The sequence below is a fragment of the Lampetra fluviatilis genome, chromosome 50 (genome assembly GCF_964198595.1).
Source record: "Lampetra fluviatilis chromosome 50, kcLamFluv1.1, whole genome shotgun sequence".
NCBI classification, from domain to species: Eukaryota; Metazoa; Chordata; class Hyperoartia; order Petromyzontiformes; family Petromyzontidae; genus Lampetra; species Lampetra fluviatilis.
In genome coordinates, this window is record NC_136324.1 from 8,102,383 (window position 1) to 8,126,453 (window position 24,071).

The 24,071-nt window shown below is 48.6% G+C and overlaps 1 protein-coding gene across 1 annotated transcript in view; it reads right to left on the reverse strand.

The window, feature by feature from the left end:
* The window catches only part of LIN28B (lin-28 RNA binding posttranscriptional regulator B), a 90,408-nt gene extending 67,183 nt beyond the window's left edge, over nucleotides 1-23,225 (reverse strand). Inside the window, exons 1-2 of the mRNA XM_078878341.1 lie at nucleotides 23,097-23,225; nucleotides 9,821-9,978 (exon numbers count right to left, since the gene is read on the reverse strand). Of these exons, the coding sequence (XP_078734467.1) occupies nucleotides 9,821-9,978; nucleotides 23,097-23,106 (168 nt within the window). The 5' untranslated portion in view covers nucleotides 23,107-23,225. The remainder of the gene's footprint in view (nucleotides 1-9,820; nucleotides 9,979-23,096) is intronic.
* Between the last annotated feature and the right edge of the window lie 846 nt (nucleotides 23,226-24,071).

The window sequence follows — 24,071 nt, forward strand, 5'->3', positions numbered from 1 at the left end:
GTCGTGGATTCGATCAGAACCCCGACGCCTGCTGTGTATGTGGAGTGTGCGTGTTTTCTCTCTCCCCATGGCGAGATGTTAACGACCTCGCCTGGTATACAGGAGGTCGTGGATTCGATCCCAACCCCGACGCCTGCTGTGTATGTGGACTGTGCGTGTCTCTCTCTCCCCATGGTTGCGTGGATTTTTCTCCGGATCCTCCGGTTTGTTCCCTCCCACGTCTAGAATCAACATCACACGTTTCTCATATTTGGCTGCTATAAATTTCGACTTGATAAGCCACTTCGTTGTGTTACCATTTGTGGCCAGGTCGCTTCCCAAAAAGAGCTATACTGTATTTATAGCTCAGTGGGCTCTACCTGGTCAAATGAAAAGAGTTAGTAAACGTGAGATGAAAAGGAGATGGTTAGTAAAAGGAGTGGGTGATCGTAAGGGGAACACCAGGTCCATTGCAAACGGTGTGAGGAAAACGGAGCAAGGTGATAACAAATACCATTCAGAGGTTACCCATTTCACCTTCAATTATTTTCCAGTATCCCAGTGTGTTGTGTGTTCGTTTAACTGAGTACGGGGCGCATGAGATGTCCACATTCGATGTGTGTTATGTGATTTACGAGTTTCTTAAAGTGCTGAATGACGTTCGCTTTGCGTCTTGTTCTCACGTTCAGTTCCAACCGACTGACAAACAAAAACGCGCTCATCGTGCTTGGTGATACGGTGCGTGCACAACAACCACGTGCACAACAACCACGTGCACAACAACAACCACATCCACAGCACCAACCACGCGCACAACAAGCACGTGCACAACAACAACCACGTGCACAACAAGCACAACAACGCGCACAACAACAACTACGCGCACAACGACAACCATGTCCACAACAACAACCACGCGGCACAACAACAACCACCTGCACAACAAGCACAACAACGCGCACAACAACAACCACGCGCACAACGACAACCACGCGCACAACAACCACGCGGCACAACAACAACCACCTGCACAACAAGCACAACCACGTGCACAACCACAACCATGCGCACAACAACAACCATGTCCACAACAACAACCACGTGCACAGCAGCAACATCTGCTGCAGAAGGCATTCGGGTAAACGCTGCACAGTAAAAAATTACGCGCAAATCCATTGCGTCAAGGTGATGCTGGCTCCCCACGGCAATACGGTCAGAGCCACTGACTCACAACTTTGATGAACAAGCTGAGATTCTGGTCATCTCTCTGACTGGGCAAAATGAAACGACCACAACTTTAGTGACAACTCAACAACAGTCATCCTATGGAGAGACTGAACTACGACTCAACTAATTTGACTAGGTAAGGCCCCCACTGAGCTATGTGGCTCTTTTACAGACGCGACTTGTCCACAAATGATAGCTCAACGAAGCGGCTTATCACCACGTGGAAATGTTTCGCAGCCAAACACTCTCAAAGCGTGTTTCTGAATGTGGGGAGGAAAAACACCCGACGACCTGCGTAGAAAATCCACGCGACCACGGGGGGGAGAGACACAGAGAGAAAAACGCGCAAACTCCAAATAGGCAGATTACGCACGAGGTCTGCAGAGGAACTACGCTGCTGTCATCAGCCGGAGATTCAGGCAATGCCACGCCGGGGGGTCTGGTTCCATTTCTGGGGTTCCCCCGAGCGAGACCCCTGAACGAGACCCCCGGTGAGACCCCTCGGTGAGACCCCGGTTTCGAGGCGCGAGACTCAAGCGGACATTTCAAGGAGACGCGGGCGAGGTCGAGAAGGGGTTCAAGATTCCCGCTCACGGTTGCCAACACAGTTGACGATTACCTGAACCGGTTGTGGGCGTCCCCTAGGTCGACTCGGCCTCAAATGAGTGCCTGGTGCGGTGTGTAAACATCGCCACTGTGGCGTGGTGCTGGCCACCCACCCCCTCGTGTGCCGTGCCGGCCTTCATTAGGTGCTACTCGCGAACAGCACCTGCCCCTACAGTCTGTTCAGGCTATACGGGGGATCTTTGTCTTTGTGTGTGTGTCATTGTGCGCGTAATGGAATCGCTTGTCCTTGCGCTCAAGTCTCGTATTTATGAACGCGAATGAAGTGGTGGGTGCGGTGGGGATGGTGGTGGGGGTGGTGGTGGTGGTGGTGGGGTGTGGTGGTGGTGTGGTGGTGGTGGGGTGTGGTGGTGGTAGTGGGTGTGGTGGTGGTGGTGTGTGGTGGTGGTGGGTGTGGTAGGGGTGTGGTGGTGGTGGTGGTGGGGTGGGGGTAGTGGTGGTGGGGTGTGGTGGTGGTGGTGGGGTGTGGTGTAGTGGTGGTGGTGGGGGTGGTGTGGTGGTGGTGGGGGCAGCCACCAGTGTCGGCGACTTGTACGAGCCAATTCATAAAAACAAACCCCACCGCCCACAGCAGGGAGGGGGTGGGTGGGCTGCTTGCTGCTGCTGCTGCTGCTCACATGAATGGGCGAGCGAGCCGAGCGAGCCGGGCGGGCGGGCGGGCTGGTGAATGAATGAATGGACAGAAGGGTGGACGGACGGCCGTACAAACAAGCCGGTTTCGAGGCTCGGCTCACCATATGTCTCATCGTTGACGCAGCCTCTGGGCGGTGTTGTTCCGCCCCCCCCCCCATACGACCGCGTACTGCGGTTGGGGGGGTACAACGGTCCAACTGGGGGGGGGGGGGCGATTACGAGCAGAAAAAAAATACCAAAATTCTCACTTCTACCTTCCAACAAAAAACACAAAACCCCACCCAGCGACTCCTCGTCCGATCCCTCCGGGCATTAACCCAGTCGCGACCGGTATCTGCTGAATGTGGCCTGGGCAACTCCTAGGTTGACTCAGCCCAAGATTCGAGCATCCTAGCTCGATTCATCATACGTGGTGGTGGTTGTGTACCAACAATCCTATTTGTTTGGGGAGAGCAAACACGTGACCTGTTCTTGACGACAAGTTGAATGCGTCTGATTGCCGAGGATGTCAAACGCTCTCCTGGTTTGAAATGAAATCTCGTTTTAGAGTCTTACTTGAATTAGTGACCTCATCGCAAGTGCTGTCATGTGTGTGTTTTGCGCGCTGCGCTACAGACCCCACGCCCCGAGTTCGATTCCCGCTCACAGCCACCAGCGACGGTTATCTGTACCGGTACTGGGTCCCCTCTAGGTCGACTCAGCCTCAAAGGAGTACCTAGTGCGGTGTGTAGTAAATATCGCCACTGGGGAGACAAAGGCGACCGGGCGTGGTGATGGTCACCTACCCCCTCGTGCGCCGTGCCAGCCTTCATAGGTGCTCGCTAACAGCACTTGCCCCAACAGTCTGTTAAGCCTATGGGGGGGACCTTTGTCTTTGTATGTGTGTACACTTTAGACATGTCCCGCGTATACGTGGGACTGCAGTACATCACGCTGGATGTGCACACGCGCGCACACACGCGCGGGGGTTATGTAACCGTTCCACGATTACGTAACGCACGCGGAATGCCCAGCAGCCCCATGGTACCTTTGGACAAAGCTTCCTCCTCCTCCCACCACCACCACCACCACTAAAAACCACCTTTTGGCCACACAGAGACGGCCGTTTTCCACGTGCACGCGCGCTCACACTCGTACCGGGGTGAAAGACATTGAACACGCCACGGTGGCTAGGAGATGTTCACTACCTCGCTTGGTATGCAGGAGGTCGTGGGTTCTAACTAGACCCTGACGCCTGCTGCTGTATATTTGGAGTTTGCGTGTCTCTCTTCGCGTGCTCGCGTGGATTTTCCCTCCGGGTCCTCTGGTTTTTTCCTTCCACATTTAGAATCAACATCACGCGTTTAGAGTGTTTGGCTGCGATACATTTCCACGTGATAAGCCACATCGTTGAGCTGTCATTTGTAGCCAGATCGCTTCTGAAAAAGAGCCATACAGCTCAGTGGGCCCTACCTGGTAAAATAAACAATTTATTATTTGGGTCTTTCGGTAAAGTCACGTAGATAGATTTCGATTTAAAGCATTTCGTGACTGCAGGGATTCTTCTTCTTGGTTCTTTCGGTAAAGTCACGTAGAAGGGAAATAATAAAAATAAAACATAATACAATTATTTTATGTTTGATTTTTATTATCATGTTTTATTTTTATTATTTTATTATTTCCCTTCTACGTGACTTTACCGAAAGAACCAAGAAGATCACGTAGATAGGTTCAAAATTAATTAAAAAAAACCACGACGTTTCGAAAAATATTTACAATATAAACAATATATACTTTCGTTTAATAGTTTTAACATACACACGGTACACGTACTCCGCCTTTGAACATCATCTCCCTGCATGCAGGGGGTGTGCATGATGTCATGGCAAATAGAATAACCTATAGGCGCTGAACCTAAAGGCACTGTCACCACTCTCGTCAACTCCACGGCGGCGATAAACAACAGCAGAAAGCAGCAGCAGCAGCGAGACGACCTCACAGAGTTCAGAGGCCACGACTGGACAGAGGGAACCGGGGAAAAGGAGGAAGGAATGGAAGAGAATGGGGGAGGCCTTTGCCCAGAAGTGGGAAGTTACAATAACAACAACAATAACGAGTGAGCAAAAGATTCAACATCGTCCTTTGCACACGTACAGCGGAGTAATTTTTGAAGGTACTGTGATTACCAAGTTATAAATAAAGAGCTTATTTTTTTTACGGGAAATACCAAAGGGTTTGGTACTCAAACGAAACTGAATGCACCACCATCACCGTGGCACCATCCCCCGCTCACGAAATTCCGCGTTCCCACACTGCGGAATTTCGTGAGCGTTTCTCACCACCTTGGTCACGAAAGAAGGGCGAATCGTTTCTCTAGGACTCACAGATGCCGCTTGATTTACACGCCGCCACGGCCCCAGCGAAGGGCCAACTCACGTTGACAATATATATATAATCATTCGGAGTGTCCGAAATGGACATCTGGACACGCGGGAAAACTTGCCCTTTTACCACCTATTGCTCGTAAAGTGACTCAGTGCATCAGCAACTGCTGCCGCGGGCGACGCGGTCATCACCCCCCGCCCCGCCTCTGTCCACCCGACGGTACAGATGGGTACAGTACAGTTGGTAGGTCGGCAGGCCGCGAGTGGTGGTGGACTTTTTCTTTCGGATGGATTAATAACAGCAGATTAAAGTTGTCACTTTAGATTTGTGTTAAAAAAACAACAACTAGTTTTTACTTTTTACCAGGTAAGGCCCACTGAGCTACGCAGCTCTTTTCAGGAGCAACCTGCCCATCGCGAATGATAGCTCAGCGAAGTGGCTTATCACGTGGACATTTACAGCGCGATGTTGACTATAAATGTGGAGGGAAACATGGGAGGAACCGGAAAAAAATCCGCGTGACCACTCGGAGAGAGAGAGAGCCACGCAAACTCCAAATATACAGCAGCAGGTGTCAGGGTCGGGATCGAACCCACGGCCTCCTGCATACCAGGCGAGGGAGTTAACATCTTGCCATCAGCGGCACCCTGTTATCCGCTTGAATTGTCCGTTCAAAAGCAGAGTGGACCTCGTCCATTCATCCTTTCGAAGGAGTACAGAGAGCAGCAGCAGCGGGTGTTTACAATCGGGTCGATTGGTTTGGGATTCGTGGTGGGGTAAAGTGTGGGCATACTCCCACTTCTCCCAAGACGCGTGGCCAGTGTGGATGAGGAGGTCAAAATAGCATCTTGTGGGGGCTCCCTCGAGGTCCCCTAGAACAGAGAGAGGTTTCCACGACTTAAACTATTTTATTATTTACCGGGTAAAGCCCCGGGGAGCTTTGAGCTCTTTTTCAGAAGCCACCTGGCCACGTCGAATAAGCTCATCGAAGTGACATCACACGCGGGGGAATTTATAGCATCAGCCAAATCGCATGAATGTGTGTTTTATTAAAATATAGAGCGGAAACAAACCCAGAGGAACCCCGGAGAGCAATCCACTCGATCGTGGGTAGAACATGCCGACTGCAAACATACATCGGCATTGTCGGGGTCAAATCCGTGACCTCCTGCGTACCAAGTGAGGGAGATAAATACCGACCGCGATCGTGGCACCGCCGATTTCAGATGTACATTTCATGCCTTTACCGAACCAACAAAACAAGATCCCCTGTTTAGCCTTAATAGACTTTTGAGCCAAGTGCTGTTAGCAAGCACCTATGAAGCAGGGGGTAGGTAGCCAACACCATGCCCGACCATCTTTGTCTCCCCAGTGGCAATGTTTACACACCAGGTACTCATTTGAGGCCGAGCCAACCTAGAGGAGGCCCAGGATCGGGTTTCAGACAATCGTCACCGGTGTCGGTGGCGAGCGGGGAATCAAACTCGGTTCGCCGGGTTCGTAGCGCGGCGCGCAAACCACTGCACCACCTGCAAACCCACCAACAACAAAACACACGGAGAGAGCCTTGAAGACCCTGAACCCATCCAGTAATCATCTACAGGCCAAACGAGAGGCCCTGTTGTCTTCCCGGGCCCATCCCCCACTGGCCGCCAACGCCACTCAATTTTCCGAATACTGTCGAGTAAAAGTGAAGAGTCGTTTTAAGAGGTCCTCTCGCTTGTCCTTGACTAGTCAATGATTCAACCGGTCTCTTGCACCATCAATTCCCCAACCCCGCCCGGGGGCCCCCGCGCTGATGACGAGAGACAAAGAAGGGCTCCAGGAAAAAAAACTCCGCAGAACTCCAGGCACAAGAGAACCACAGTACGGGGGGGGGGGGCAGCCAAGCTGCTACGACTACTTCTACTACGCATGGCCCCCTCCATTAAGGCGCAAGAACCCCCACGTCTATTGGTTGTTGTCAGACCCTACCGATTCAAAACCCGGGCCGACGTCATTAGTGGTGGAGCCGGCACACTGAGCACCCTAAGCAATATATAAATACGTGCGCAAATATGGATATGTCACGTGACTGCACAAATATTACAAGCTGGGCAAGGGATGCAAAGCCAATTTCGTCACAGTTGAGTTACCGACTACTGTAATTACAATTTAATTAATTATAGTAGTCAAAGACGCCCCTCTGCGTCACCTCCAACGGACTGTTGGGGCAAGCGCCGTGAGCTCGTAGCGCCTACGAAGGCCGGCACGGCACGGCAAACGGGGGATTGGGTGGCCAACAACTAAGCCTGGCCGCCTGCGTCTCCCCAGTGCTGATGGTTACACATCGCACCAGGTACTCATTTAAGGCTGAGTCGACCTAGGGGAGGCCCAGGACCGGTGGAAATATTTGCCGCTGTTATTGGTCGTGAGGGGGAATTGAATTCGAATTGGCAGGTTCGAGTGCGCTTATCACTACACCACCGCTCCACACAGTCGTGATATTAGTACAATAGATGTTTTATTTATTTACTAGCCTATAGCCCGTCCAAGGACGGGTGTATTGTAGTAAATCTGAAACTTGCAAGCGAAAAGCAGACCGCAATGTGATAATCATTGCATTCATTCGCGTGCAATTTTTAAGGGCGCGGTGACACAGACCTATTTCATTAAAATGTTATAATCCCTTGTTCATCGTGACGTCCTTTTTACTTCGATGTCTCAACAGCGTTACAGAGATCGCGTGACTTGAGGGTTCTGCCTTTATAGTGAGGGTTGTGAGTTGACGCTGAGGAGGGGGGAGGAGGCGCCTCGCCCCTCCATGTGGAGTGACGTCACCCGTTCATAATTATTAATGAGGGGGGGGGGGGGAGTCCATGTGGAGGACGTCACCTGTTCATGATTATTAATGAGGGGGGCTGCTCAACGTGGAGTGACACACACACACAATTCTTGGCTCATTATATTCGTAATAATTATAAGCATCTGAGTTCAATATAGTTCAACCCTGTTTCATTCATGCACACAAGGTTCCTTTTAGCTGCCTGGAGTCATAAACTTTCGCTTAGTTTGCATATGCTGAGAGCAGCCACTGGTTATTATTCTCATAGCGAATGAGTCATTAACCTCAACAAACATTTTGCGATCGTAAACATTTAGCCGTAGGTCTTTAAAAATAGACTTTGCTCAAGCGCCGGAATCTGTCACTCAATCACTCGGTGGCTATTGCTTAATCATCGGCCTCCATTACTGCAAATGTAACGCAACAGACGGGGGAACATGGGGAGGATGGGCGCTCACGGTGGCAAGATGTTAACTACCTCGCCTAGTAAACAGGAGGTCGTGGGTTCAATCCTCGACCCTGATGACTCCTGTATATTCGGAGTTTGCGTGTTCTTCCAGTGGTCACGTGGGTTTTTCTCCGGCTCCTCCCGTTTCTCCCATCACGTTTAGAATGTGCGTTTAGATTATTTGGTTGCGATAAATGTCCACATGATATTCCAACTTTGTTGTGCTATCAATTGTGGCCAGGTCGTTTCTGAAAAAGAGCTGTATATAGCTCAATGACTTACCCACGACTTTCCTGCATACCAGCACCTTGTGAACGGAGCTAACATCTCGCTACCGCGACGCCCCATGGTCAGGTAAACAATCCATGGCATCATCTTGTTCGTGAGAAGACGGTGGGGATTCTCAGCTTACACTTCTGTCCGAACGAGGATTTTAATTCATTGAACGTTTCCTGCACAAATCAAGAGGAAAAAGGGGCCGACACCCCACGGAGCCTGCTGTCGCTGCTGCTGCTGCTAACCGTGGCGGTCGTCGCATCCGTACGTAGCTGTGCATGCATCACGGCTGCAGATCCCCTCCCCACTTCCCCGACTGACAGCTAAACAATCGGCCGCGCAATGCCATCAATCCGCACTGCAGCACGGCGGTCAAATTTCACGGTAACGGAACAGGCCGCAGGGAGAAGGACGAACCCCTGAGATTGCCGTCATTTATTGCCGCATGAACGCAAATGATGCCGCGTCGTTCAATTTAACGTGTAGGCATCATATTGGCGTGTTTAGTTTCTGTATGTATTGTATGATTTTGAACTTATTTTTACACTTTACATAACCAATTGTGCTAGTTGGACGTGCGGGGGCAAGGACCACGAAAAAGTGTGACTCGCGCAGCGTGCGTTAAACTAAAACTAAACTATCTTGAATTTACCGGGTAAGGCCCACTGAGCTATACAGCTCTTTGTCAGAAGTGACTTGGCCACAAATGATTGAGAGCGAGACGCGCAACAGCAACGCTGTCCACTGCGTCGAACACGCCACCGGCGTTGGACCCGCAATTCCACCAACGCGGTAACCTGCCACGCCGATTGGGACCTGCTCGGCTGTCTACATTTTATCAACACGATAATGAGACCTACGCAACATCTGCATGCGCCGCTGTGCCCTTGTAAACTCTTACTCGTGCACCCGCGGGGGAGTGGAGAGGCGACTCACAAAATCCATTCACGACGTCTCACGGCGGTCAAGCGTGCATGGCGCCAGCCCACGTTGGCACACGTGGGAGACAAGGAAGCTCCCCGGGCATGGCCGACGGAATGGGCCCTAGCGCGGTTGGCATAGGCCTTCGCGTGGGGAATCAAGTGGATGCCCCCCACTTGTCTTATTCCTCCCCCTGGCACAAGGTTTCCTCCGGCCCACGAGTCCTGATATGGGGGTGCGGGGGAGGGGGAATTGTGTGCCCCTAATGCCAACATTTAATCACCATGAATGGATTCAAAGTTATACTCCTTGAGCCAAGGAAAATGAGAGAGAATAACGACCACAAATTTACCAAAAAACACTCGACCCATAATTCCACGGGTTGTCGTCGACCAAGACTAAGCCTTTCGCTCAAAATAAAAACGCTGAATAAATTAACGCTGGCACGAGGGAGGAGGAGGGGGGGCAGGTGGGTGGGCGAGCGGGTGGGGGAGGTAACCCGACAATGGCCGATGGGCACTCACTTGGTGGACAAAGACGTCTTGCGGCGGGTCGACCGGCTGGCCCTCGCGGTTCGTCATGGCAATGAAGCCAAAGCCCATGCGCACGTTGAACCACTTGCAATAGCCTGTGCCGTGAAACACCTGCTGGCCCTCTTCACCCGGCCCTCGGCTCGCCCCAGCTGCGTACGAGCACACACGTACGCACACACACAGACACTGATGTCATGGACACGCACGTACAACAGGTACCGCGTGGACACGGCAGGGACCGAGGAGGGGTGCACAACGATTACGGTTGACTTAACACTGCGAGTTTACGTGGCCACGATTATCCGAGTTTATTTGATTTGTTGTTACACGGATGGTGCCGTTTAGCCAGTCCCCCCGGATAGTTTACAAATGGAGATCTGCGGTGGTGCACGAGCGCAGAAACAAAATACAAAAGCATCAACATTGCGGAGAACGAGTAATGGGTCCCTTCAGGAATATTGCACAACTAGCAAGCGAGGTGTTTTCATGTCGTGAAATAAAACACTTGCGAATCAACAGAAAAAAACTGTGCAAATATAATACGAGAGAAAGAGATGCCAGAAAAAGTTAGGTACATATGTAAGTAACCTCTATATTCTAGTCTTCTTCTTTTGTATTAATAGCAGCAGATTAAAGATCTAGTCTAACAGGGGTACTATCATGATTTGTAGGTAGATTTTTTTTGGGTTAGGCCATGTAAAATGTATAATAATACTCTTTGTTTTCATGAGCGCCTTTCATACCACAAGGTGCAAAGCCACTTTGCAAAAGTTACAAAGATAATTGTCGAAAACTACTGCTTAAATTATAATACATAAGAAGCGTAAATTAATTAAAACTGTACTACAATCCTAAGATGTCAGAATTAAATTGGAAGGAAAAAATTATGTATATAGGCCTCAGGCCTTCATTTAGAAGTGGCCACTGTCGTGGGGGCGTGGAAAACTTCGCAGGGCCCTAACACAAAAAAACCAACCTCTGACAAAATGTGTGTCTCATTCAACTTTGGTTGCTCAAAATTGGTTGTGAGAATCGCCCTTCAACTTCGTTTTAACACGTAGGCTTTCGTGACCAATATTATCCATAAGAGGTTTCTTGGGTTAGATCGCGTAAATATAAATGTGTCGTTAAACCCGCCACCACCCTGCGACAATAACAATTGGCGTGCCGAACCGCTTGTGCACCGCGTGGCGATGGAGTTTTTTGTTTGGCTGTGTCAAGCCGGTGGACGGTCCATTCATAGTCCACAACAACAACAAAATGGCCCAGATAATTACGTGGCCTAAACCCGCAAAATCTACCGTGAAACAATGATCAAGGTTGGCATCCTATAATCTGTCATGGTGATACAATATACATATTTGCGACGTGACACCTGTTGCCATGTCAGAATTCCCGTAACTTTATAATTGTATTTCGCATTTAATTTGTAGTGGTTTTATACTTTGCTGTATTTCCAGTAGGAATGACGATTACTCAGAGGTCCTCCACAACTGCACTTCACTCAACAGAAGCCAGATGCTATAATTATGAAAAAAGTCACAACTTTAGCATCTACAACGCTTTTTAATGGACATTTTGTTAGTTACGCAAAAATAATTTAAACATTCATTTAACTATGAAAGTAATGATGATGGTGTGACAAGTGCCAAACAATAATGAGCAAACGATAATTAACGATATCATTATATCTTAAGAAAAGCAGATTATACAACCATAAAGAATGTTATATTATACATCGTCGTATTCTGTAAACTATAACAATTAAACTGCACAAACATAAATAATGAAGCAGGTGAAGGATCTGCTTCATGACAAATAATATAAAATATACAGTCATACACAAGTCCACAAAGCATTGGCCCTTCTGTATCGGTGTGTGTAAATAGGCATCTGATCCATCGTATCATGTAGTGTATAAATTAGGGATGCATTGCCGATATTGGCTTAATATGAACGATCCAAAAATAAAACTGTGCCTAGAAATGAAATTTTGGAAGATACACATTTTATTGTGGTTTATTTCCTATTCATATGAATGTACGAGGTCATATTAGCTCAATTCCTCGCTTTTCCCACCAAATCGAGGCGTTCCATGGCATAGGGGTGATGTCACGTTTTGTTAGGAGATGCGATTATTGCACAGATGTGAAGGGTCCGTACATCTAAAAAAACGACATCTTAAAATTGTACTTAAACATTTTGAAATTTGAATTCTTTATATTACATTTTTTTATTTATAAGCCCAATTTCAGAGTTTATTTCTTATTTTTTTTAATTAAATGTATTACATTTCAATTACTTTAATTGTTAATGTCCTATATTAAATTATTTTTTTTTACATTAATAACTACGTAATTTTTTTTACGGGAAGGGCAAACGGTAGAAAAATACAGCTATGAACGTGAATACGTTTGGAAATTGATAATTAATGCAAAAGCGATATTGTGTGACAGCGGATACATTTTGTTGGGAAAAGCATCGAGGTAGCAACATTGGAATGACATCACATTGTCAGAACAATCCAAGAGCAAAAACATTTTCGGGATCTTCCGCACTTTCCGTATCGACGGAAAATAACCCAAATATTGGAAACAATCAAATGACGTAAATATATAGAGTAATACTAATAATTACTTCGGCAAAATAATTCTAGTTCATTGCCAAATACAAAATATAATAAGTCCACCAACCAATGATCCTTCTGTATTTATGCATGCATATATATACAACTTATGTATCTTATTATGGTCTTTACAAATACATGTGTGGGAAAAGCTTTTGATTTTTAAATGCCAGATTCTGGACAATTTCAGATCATTCAACGTGACGTAATTGTTTAACTCTTGCTGACAAGAGTGGCGTCATCCGATGCCACAACGACACTGTTGTTGTTGCATCGGATGAGAATAGCATGGAAGTGACGTTTACAAGTGTCGTAGTTTCCTGTGACGTCATACTTTGGAGTCAATCCAAAACAAAAACATGTTTTGGGTCGTGTAACCGTAACCAATGGCCGATTTTCATATTTTTGTTGTTATTTCTGATTAACTTGAGACTCAAGAACGCGGCCACACATACATATATACGTTCACTATTTAAGCGCACTTGCTTAAGCGCTTATGCTAAGTAGAAAATAATATTGTGAGCTCGAGGGGCACATTGCAGGTCGACAAAATATCTGCCTCATGCCAACAATAACTGAGTTCAACCAATGCCAATATTTTAATCCTACCACCTATTGCCCTTCTGTTTTGACTCAAGTATTTATGAAAATTTTGATATATTGGCAACGGCTCGGTGATGCCTTCAGTCACTAAGTTGACAATATATTAAATCTATATATTTTTAAAAAGCAACGTTGGCCCAACGTCCCAAGTTTACTGGGTGTGTAAATATTTAAAGTACAGTATCAAATTGCTGTATAGGCAGATTGCAGGTAATGAGCAAAGCATCTGCATCGTGAACAAAACATAAACATTAATTCCACAAGTCAATGGGCCATCTGCATTGAGGCATGCATGTACCTCTATGTATGTATATATATGTATCTTATGAAACGTATTGCAGCAACCATGCATGTATCCATTTAAACAAATTACCTACCGATGCTGGCTACTGCATTGGCAGTGGTGCACATATAACAAAACATTGAACACATTGGTCAATGTGTGGTCTTAAAAGGAAATACTACTTAACAGGTGAAATTTCGCAAACGCAGCATATTATAGATTTAGTTTGGTAAGGCCACGACTTCATTGACGAACGTGTAGTTTTGCGTCAATGGTTGAGTTTCGTATTTTCACATAGACTTGTTTTTCTCCTTCTAATAATGTTCACCATTTAAAGTGCGAAGTGGTTTAACTCGTAACATTAAGTTCAATCGTCAACCCCAAAAAGTAATTCTTCGAATGTGACTTTGTTACCCATTGCTGACGTCACGTCAGTCACAATGACATCACGTGACAATTTTAGGGAGGACAAGCGCAGGAAGTGACGCAGCGGAAGTGACGCCAATCGGCACGTCACAATTTCGGATTGACCCAAAACAATGACGGTCCATCCGTTGTCACCACGCGTTCGATGTTTAGGATTTGTCTGGTTAACGTGAAAATCAGCGATTAAAACACATCCCTCGTCCGCGTGTTCACAAGTGAAACGTCCTGTCCGCCTTGTGAATATAGGTCGAGGGATTTATAAACGAGCAGGCAACATTAAATACCACTGCAGCACTGAATTGAGTATTCTGCATCGAACGTTATCCGCGCCGTGTTTAAATAATGTAAATGATGCCGATTAAAACATTTGACGAGAGTTTATGGTATATAATGGGCACGGTGGAGAAAATGTTACATTATTTTTGGCAATGAATCGCACGTTTGTATACTCCCAATCCTTGACGCGAGGTGTGAGAGATACACACACCGCATATTAGTATGCACATAGTATGCGTACCAAAATCATACGAACTAAAATCACTTTTTACGCGCCAAGGTTACATATACGTACACACCATGCATATTGAAATAACGCAATCATTAATACCGCATCGTGTACACACTGCATAGACTCAATGTTATCCGTACATCAATTACCCCGCATGTAAATTAGAATGTATATACATTTAAAAAGATAAATAGATACAAACCAATTACGTAATACTTTCTTACATTGTAATCCCAAAGACGTTGCAATTAACTGCACACACACAATACAATTGCGAGCCTGATATCCTGTTCGTTGCCACGACAATAACACGTGCCCCATTCATTCGCGTATGCACGGACACGGACATGTGCGACGAACCACTTGGTGCAATTTTGCGCTGCGTCATACGCGCCGACGTTCATTCTTTGAGCGACCTCACAACCCTCGGCGGACAGCAGCAGCATCATCATCACCCTCGCGTCCACACTCCGCCTTGCACGGCCGCACAAAAGCGCGTGTCGTGACCGCACAACAAAGTGCGCGTTCACTGATTCACCGATTCGAGCGCAATTATCCGTGTACGGCTGTACGCGAAGGGGGGCAAGCACTGCGCTTCGCTGCTTGCGTACACAGAGGCAGGGGGTGGATGGAGTTTGCGTGGCTACACGTCGCTTATAATGCGATTTGCATTTCGGTGTTTGTTAATTAAGAGCCGCTAACAGCGTCAATACAACTCAGAATGTAGTGCGTGTTGATGTATTGTTATTATCCACGAATTTACGACGGTCGTCGAATTTAAACACCGTTAATGGACTTAACAATGTCAAACATATATTGTAGTTTATTAAGTAAAGTAACACTTTATACGTGGTTCCAACACAACGTGAGCTTGGCGAACATACATGACGAACGTCTCGTTGCGTTACACTCGGAATGCTCGGGCCGGGCCATCGGAACATCACCACCACCACCAAACAGAGACCCCCCTCCACCGTGTAGCCTCAACAGACTGTTGGGGACAAGCGGCGCTGCCATAGCGAGCAGCAGGCACCTACGAAGGCCGCCACGACGCACAAGCGGCCGGGCGGCAAACACAACGCGCGGCCGCCTCGTGGACGATGGTGACACGTCGCGCAAGGAACTCATTTGAAGGCCGAGTCGATCTAGGGGTGGCCCAGGACCGCTTCAGATAATCGTCACTGGTGTTGGTGGCCGTGATGGGGCATCGAAGTCGGGTTCCCTTCCTCTGGTTCGTCGCGCAGCGCGCTAACCGCTGCACCACCGCTCCCCGCATGACACCACCACCACCCACTTGGGGGACGCCACGATCACGTCAACTGCACCCCCAAAGCTTTTTAGGCAACATCGCGCCCAGCCCTTGTTTACAATTTCAAGCCACCGTTGTACGACTGTGGTCATGCAACCCAAACTATGGGGCCGTATCGGACCAGGAAAAGCAAAAACTACACAAACTCTGTCTCCCGGGGCCATCTCGTTCAGTGGCTAGCATCGGACCTCGGGCACTGACAATCAACTCCTGGGCCACATTGCTGCCACAGCACAAAGAGTTGGCGCATGATCACAATTCCAGCCCAAACGAGAATCACAACCACCACCACCACCACCATCATTCATCGTCGTCGTCGTCATCATCGTCGCGATCATTCGCTCGTAATCGTATCTCAGAAAATGGCGCCGCCTGTTGATCGAGTTGAGGAATTATTGAATTTTTTTTAAAAAACATTAATTTCTCGGGAAGATAAAAGACACAGGGACACACACAACAACACCATCACCACCACGCGAGGCAAGCAGCCGCGTTCGGCCTCATGCTCCCACCGGGCCGAATGGACTTCCACCACCACCATCACCACCACCATCATCGTCACCACCACCACACGGACCGGCGCCGTTTCACAATGACGGCGTCCCACATCCCGGCACGCTGTCATCATCATTAGCACGTTCGAGACGAGACACTCACTCACAGACACGCGCACGCGGCTAAGACGTGACACCAGCCACCATCACATCACGAGCATCAACCAGCAACAACGCGCTCGCGAGGAGAGCGACGGGGCCCGCCACCAGCGCGCAGGTATCACTCGCCTCCTCCTCCTCCTGCCAACAACACTCGCCATCCACAACACGCGGACTGTATCCCCTGGGGATGGATGAACACACACACACACACACGTGTACGCTACAATACACGCGGTAACAACAAACAACCAGCAACAGCAGCAGTAGTAGCCAAGCAAACATCCAAACCACGCAGCATCCAATTCCATTCGCCGTGCGGCGGGAGCGCAGTCCATAGACGAGCGCACAGAGGGGATGCCGGGTTGGTGGGTGGGTGGCGGTGATGATGATGGTGATGATCGTCACGATAGCAACAACAATAACAATAATAACGAGGATGTATTAATAATACCAGCGGCCATCCGCACCGCACTTCCCAGGTCCGGCAGCGGCTGCTCTTCTCCGGAACACGTGCGCGATGCAAAAACAAAAGGAGGAGAGGGAGGGGAGTTGGTGGTGGGATGATGGGGGGGGTCTTCCTTGCTCCCAATCAGGCGCATTAATTGCGGTGGAACCTCACAGCGCTGCCGGTGTAGATGATCACGAGCAGAACGGGGGGGTGATGGAGGTGAGGATTGAATAAGTTGTCCGTGGAAAACGATGCCTGCAGAAACATGGCGGCTTGTGTGTGTGGTGGTGGTGGAGGGGAGGGAGATCCACACACACGTGGAGAAGCAGCAGCAGCGTGTGTGTGTCTTTGTAGTAGCTGTGTCGCGGTTAACGCGCTGGGCTACGCACCCGGTCACCCGAATTGGATTCCCGCTCGCGGTCAACGCCGGCGACGAATTATGCGAACCGGTCACGGGACTCCCCTAGGTCGACTCAGCCTCGAATGAGTGCCTGGTGCGGTGCGTAAAGAACCGCCACTCGGGAGACGTGGTGCTGGCCACCCACCCCTCGTGTGCCGTACCGGCCTTCATAGGTGCTCCTCGCTAACAGCACTTGCCCCGACAGTCTGTTGAAGCTATACGGGGGACCTTTGTTGTTGTTGGGGGTGGTAACAGAGGTAGTGGTTGATCGCTGCATTGCTGAACTACGACCCCGGCCGTAACCAATCCCAACCGAGGTCGTACTTCTTCCCGTGGCACCTGGTTGCGGGGTTCTTAACACATCAGCACTGTTGGAAGACAAAGGCGGCCGGGCGTGTTGGTGGTATTGGTGTTGGGCACCAACCCACACCCCACCGTAGGTGCGCCGTGCCGGCCTTCAGAAGCGTCTCGCTGTTGTGGCAGCACTTTGCCCCAACAGTTAAAGGCTACACGGGAGAGCTTTGTCTCTGTCCGTACGTGTGAACGACTCGTGGACTCCGCTTGGCTCGTGTTTGATTAGAATGCCTCCCAATTCATTACACAAGACCCGCAATTGTTGTCATGGGCACCCGGGCGAACCGGGGGGATCATTCTCATTCATTCGCTCATTTTCATTCGGTCGCTAAAATTGATTCGGTGATAATCTCGGCCATTCATTCAATCGTCCATTGTCAGCCGATCATCTCGGCAAACTCGTCAATTCATTCGGCCATTCGTTCGTTAAATAATTGACCGGTTGTTGTATTTAGTCACCCATTCATTCATTCGGCGGCTCGTTCATTCATTCGGCGGCTCATTCATTAATCTCTCCAGTCATCGAGGTCATTCGTCCATTAATAATTGACCGGTTGATGTATTTGTCCACTCGTTCATTCATTCATTCGGCGACTCATTCATTAATTCACCCATCTAGGCGGGTCACCTTCCTGTGAATCTTATGTTTGCGACACAACACGAGTGGGATACTGTGGCATAAACATCGCAGTGTCAAGGAGACGTAAACACAGTCTCGCCACCGTCTTCATTGACACGGGCGCACCTTATGTATGACAAATCTGAAGAAAATACAAAAAAATAAAATGTTTCGGGCAACATCCCATTATTTAGGTTGTTACCCAACCACGCATGCATTTCCGCAGTGAAGGTGGTGGCACTTAAGACTTGTGCCGCTCAGGGAATCGACTAAATCACTAAAACATCGATTAATGATAATAATAATAATAAGAATGCAGCGGACGAGTTAAAACATCGACTCTTACCTACCACGTTAGCGAGTTTGAAATAGTGTAGTATAAGCCGAGACGAAGATATGTTTGTGTATGAGAATCATTACAGTCTCACCGAGAAGCTCGCGTGCATAATACACAATACTAGTTACTCTTTGTATACCCAGTAAACATGCAACGTTGGCTCAACGTTCCATGTTTGCTAGGATTAGATATGCGTATAGAGTTTAACATGTAGGCTTTCGCGACCAATATCCACGATAAAGGGTTTTTTGCGGTTAGATCGCGTAAATATAATTGTGTCGTTCACACAATTCTGGCAAATCGCCTGATGAAGCTGGTTGTTATCACCAGCGAAACGTCGTACTCAAATAGTAAATGATGTGGCTTAACTATCCAACACACAACCCGGTGTGCCGTACTAGTAACTAATTGGCACATTTCGTTGACGTGTCCAGCCTTACTAATTGGCTGTGTCGGGTGGTGGCTGGCTTAAAGACATATGTACGCAATCTACCCCCAATTTTATTTTTAAATTATTATGAACGCATAGAGCTGTGGGATTGATGATCCAATGGGACCGGTGTTTGGCACATTTCCTTGTGAATTAATACGGGCGAGCAGATGAGAAATTCGATTTCCCGGACACGGTTAGCATCAGTGGCGATTGCGATTTGAATTGGATCACGCACGGCGCTTCCACACCCACCCCCCTCCCTTGCTCGCTCACCAACCACGGCACTGACCGGCGCGGTGAAGTATGGTCAAACAAGCCCTCCTCCCACGATCAACACGGCATGGCCGAGAGCCTACCTTCAGCAGTGGCTTGACAAAGGACTCACGTATGCATCATGTCACAAGTAACAGTACACAGACGGAGCAGTGTGTAGAATAAACTCTGTGGCGTAAACACATTTGGTCACCGTTATTCATCACTTTGCCACGTTTTAAAAGTGGGTCCTCATACCGCTCCGCGTGGCTTTATTTACGTAGCCGACATAGGCACCTTACTCGGCAAACGGTAGCTTTGCTGATGAGCACCAAAATACCAAAACCACCGCGTGCTAGTCCCTTGTGTGTTGTTATTGTTGTTGTTACAACCGTCGCTGCGACGTGCTGTGGGGGGGGGGGGTACACGTGCTTCATTTTTGTTGTATTCACATTATCATTGCGGACGAAGACGATGAGAACAATCATGTACGAACGATTCTACTGCCGGGCGAATTCGGGTCCTCTCCGCGGTGTGCGAGTCATAGGGGTTGCTCCACCATGCTCGACCATGCTTCACTTTGGCTCAACGAGATTTGGTGAAGGAGGCTATGGGGGTGGCGGGTTAACCCAGGCCCGCCTTCGATACCAACTCGCCGCTGACGTGAGCCGTGACAGGGGAGTCGAACTCACGCCGCGGGTTTGAGAACGCAGTGGCGCGCTCACCGTTGAGCTCACCTTTTCCCCTCCACGAACGCGCATCCGATTCACCCCAATGAAAGACTGCCACAGACAGCCGCATGGAGTCCCTAACGGGTTACAATCCAGATAAGGGGTTGGCGTGCCATCTGACTATTAAGCGGTTTTTTTTTTGTTGTTCATTGAGCGATAGCTCATTAATTAAACGCACCTGTTTTCATTGTAGCCACAGATCACCGAAGATGCGGCAAATCCCACACACACAAAGACAACGACCCCGCAAATAGCAATAACAACAGACTGTTGGGGCAAGTGCTGTTAGCGAGCATCTCTGAAGGCCGGCACGGCACACGAGGCGGCGGATGGCCAGCACCACGCCTAGCCGCCTTTGTCTCCCTAGTGGCGATGTTTTTACGCACCGCACCAGGTACTCATTCGAGGCTGAGTCGACACACACAACCACGCCGTATTGCAGCCAAGGAGATGGTCTTGCGGATGACACGGAAGCCATAAATGGCGGCGGTGTCGGCTTCGGAAGGAGGCCTTCATCCAGCAGTGGATTTATCAGTGGTTGATGATGATGATGTTGTTGATGCATCAGTGGTGTATTGACGACTCTGAATAATGGATACCTACTTCCTCGTTATAATTATAGATGTTGGTGGTGACTGGGGTGGAATGTTTATACGTTGAAACAGTGTTTCGTTGTGACGCAATGTGAGTATGTCAAGATGATAACAAACACGATACTTAAAGCGGAACAACGTGCAAACATTCGCCTGTCTATCGATGGTTTACATTTTGTCTACGCATTTGGCGAGGGATACTCGGAGGAGGGTTGTCGACCCACATACTTCACCGCGCTGGTCCGTGCGGCTTTGTGGAGGTGTGGAATGTGATGATGGTGATGATGATTATTATTGCTGTGCACGGGAAGAGGAAGTTATGTAATGTTACGTCGCCTGCTTGAAATCATTGTGACCACGCATTGCATAACGGCTCATCATTTTACCCCGAGCATTGAACATATTGCAGTACTCCAAAAAGTAATGTAGGCGACGTGGTGTATATAGAAATGTAACGTAAAAATTATGCATTTTTTAAAAATAGCACAACATTTGAATTTGGCTTCACCAGCGCGGGTGCAATGTGGTCAAATGACCCGCCACGATCGCCTCGCGACGTCGACTGTCCCTCATCCAGCAGTGGATTAACAAAGGCGGCTGTGTGTGTGTTACGTCGTGCATATTTATCCACATATATAATATCGTGTTAAAAAAACACATTTTGGTTCAATAATCTACGGCTTGTAAGGGCCTGTGTGTGTCCGCAATGACGTTCGCTGATGACGATCGCTTGTGTTGTGATCGAAACGTCGTTGTTTTTGGTTTATTTTATTTTAATTAATTTTAACCCATCTAAGTGACTTTAGCGAGGAATATGCGTATACAAATGTTTACGGTCAACACAACCTCGAGATGGGGAATTAACGCAGAACCAAATACAACGCGTCTGTACCTCGAATGTGATTATTGACACATTGAATTGTCTACATGAAGTAAATAAAATGTATCTTGATGCTGTGTGTGTATATATATACGAAAATATAAATATCTCTTGCATGGATCGTGAGGTTGTGGCGAAGACCTAAGGGAGGTATTCATCCTGCAGTGGATTCACTCATGGCTGATGCTGATGATGTATGGCACAGTATCTTTGTGAACAAAGTGTGTATAAAGCATTCACAGGGCTCTATTTTGTTTTGTTTTATTTTACTTTCATTAATTTTAATGTTTTACCTACGTGACTTTACCGAAAAAACCTAAGAATATGAATCATTGCAGTCACGAAAGCTTCAAATCTAGAATTCACATGGCTCTATTTTCTTGCGTTCCGTTTGCGACGCATTCGCGCCCCGTGCAATGGTTTTGTTGTCATTTTTTGGAGCTCATCAGCAAAGCTTTCATTCCCCCATTGCACTCGTGCTGCTGGGACTCATCAATAAAGGTGGTTCACGTTATCGGCGCGGTTCATTGTTTATCGCTATCCACCGACGCAACGACATCAACGCGCGCGTATAACGCAGCCGTGAAGGCGTGAATAATCATCGGTACAATTTCGGAGGGATGGGCCGAATGCAAAAATATTCGCACCGCCACGCAACATCTTGAGAGAAGAACCGACGTCGCGTAATAATTGGTCACGAATATTGGGGAAAGCGCCCATTTCGGCCACGGCTCCGGACGACTGGGTTATAATTCGCACGTGGATTTTGTGTTTTGAATCGGGGAGCAAATCGTGGCGATTATTTCGCGGTGTGTGTGTGTGACGCGGGGTAGGTGGGTCGGTGGTTACACGCATTATCGTTAAATTGGTTCTCGAATATATACGGCGCAATCATTGTTTCGGTTATCTTCAACATTTAGAGAGGCTGTAACGTTGCTCCCTGCCCCACACCTCCCCCACTTGGGTTATCGCAAGATTATACTCGCGACGCGGATTCCAATTAGGGTTAATTGTCAATTGGTATACGCTGACATTTTTTTAAAACCTCCAAATTCAAGCAATACACCGGTGACATTATACGATTACAGTTTGCATATACTACAGCACTGTAGGGAACTGCCTTCACATATTCACGAAACAAAGCTCGTTCGAATGATTAATTATAACTATCATCTTATGTTATTGCTTTTACGACTGTCTTACCGTGTTATAGCACTACGTCTTCATTTATTCATAATATTGAGACTGTATAAAATACCGTTTATGCACGTTTTATATTACTAGCCAGACAAAACCAAATTCAGCAAAGCGTCGCTGCTTCGCTTCCTATTCTTGTTACACTTGTCAAAAGCAATGACATTTTCGCCTCTGAGCTGATGATGGCAGTTCAAATCCACGGCTCTTCTGAATCCGCACGCAACGGCCATTGAGCGGGCACGTAACATCCACACCGCCCACGTGTGATACATCACAGAGGTCTGCCTATACCTTCCCAAAAAACCACGCGCGCACACACACAGCGCAACAATAGCTCCCCGTGTGCCTCCCGCGGTCGGTGTTTCATTTCTGACTTTACTCAACAGCAACAATAACAGCAACAATAATAGCAACAGCAGGGCAAGCAGTATTAACCCGACACAGAAGCGCACACACATACACGGGACCTGGCGAAAATGTCACACCCTCCATACAGTATGTAAAAATAACATTCGCCCTAAAATCGGCGTATATTCTGCTATTCGCCCGTAACCCGTTCCAAAACGGACCAAAATAAAACGTCAAATAAAAATACAAGAGCAAGCGATTCACCTTCGGCCATGGTATCCCGTCGGCCCTGCGCCCGCGTGGTCTATAGAATGCACTTCCAGCGCGCGAGCGATGAGGCTTGAGAAAAGGCACAAAAGAGGCTTCAGCTAAGCGGGTGGTCAGCACATTGGTCAGCCGTCCGGCAACCCCGAGTCGCCATGGCCAGAGGGTGGGTCGGGACGGGGCAAAGGCGGGGGGAGGGAGGGGGGGCTCACGTGGGGGCGGGGCCGTGGCGGTGTTGGTGGGTGGGGGGGGTTGTGCTACGCTTGGGATATCCATGCCCAACAACCGTTCGCAACCTCCTGCATTGTGCGCCCCCACCCATCCACCCTTCCTCCTCCTCTACCTCCCCTCTCTCATCCCCCCCGCCCGCTCAACTCCCCACCTCCTCCTACATCTTTCCTCCCCCCCATCTACCACCACCACGAACCGCCCCCCCCCCCACCCCCTAACGCACCTCCCCACAACCACCTCTTGTGCCACGTGACACGCAATTACATGCCTTTTGGCTGGCAATTATACATTCCAGTCCAGCGGGCGCCTGGCGACTGACTACCGATGGGGGGTGGGGGTGGTTGTCATGTGCCAGTCCAATAATCGATTGGCAGAGCCATTATTCAAATACGCGGACGCACACGTTTTGGCCAGCTTGGGGCCAGTCCGGCCCAGTGTCGCTCAGCAATTGGGAACCTCGTTCACCCCCCCCACTCCTCTGTGTAGTGGGGGCGAGCGGTGGCGCAGTGGTTGGCTCACTGCGTTCGATTCCCAACCCCCAGCTGCGAACATCGGTGATATATATTTGATATTTGAAACGGTCCTGGGCTCACTGCGCTCCGTACCACGCGTCACCTGAGTTCGATTCCCGCCCGCGGCTGCTAACATCAGTGATATATTTGACGTCTGAATGTGACCTGGGCTTCCTCCCAGATCGACTCATTGTTACAAAAAAAGAAGAAATACCCACCTGGTGAGATGGTG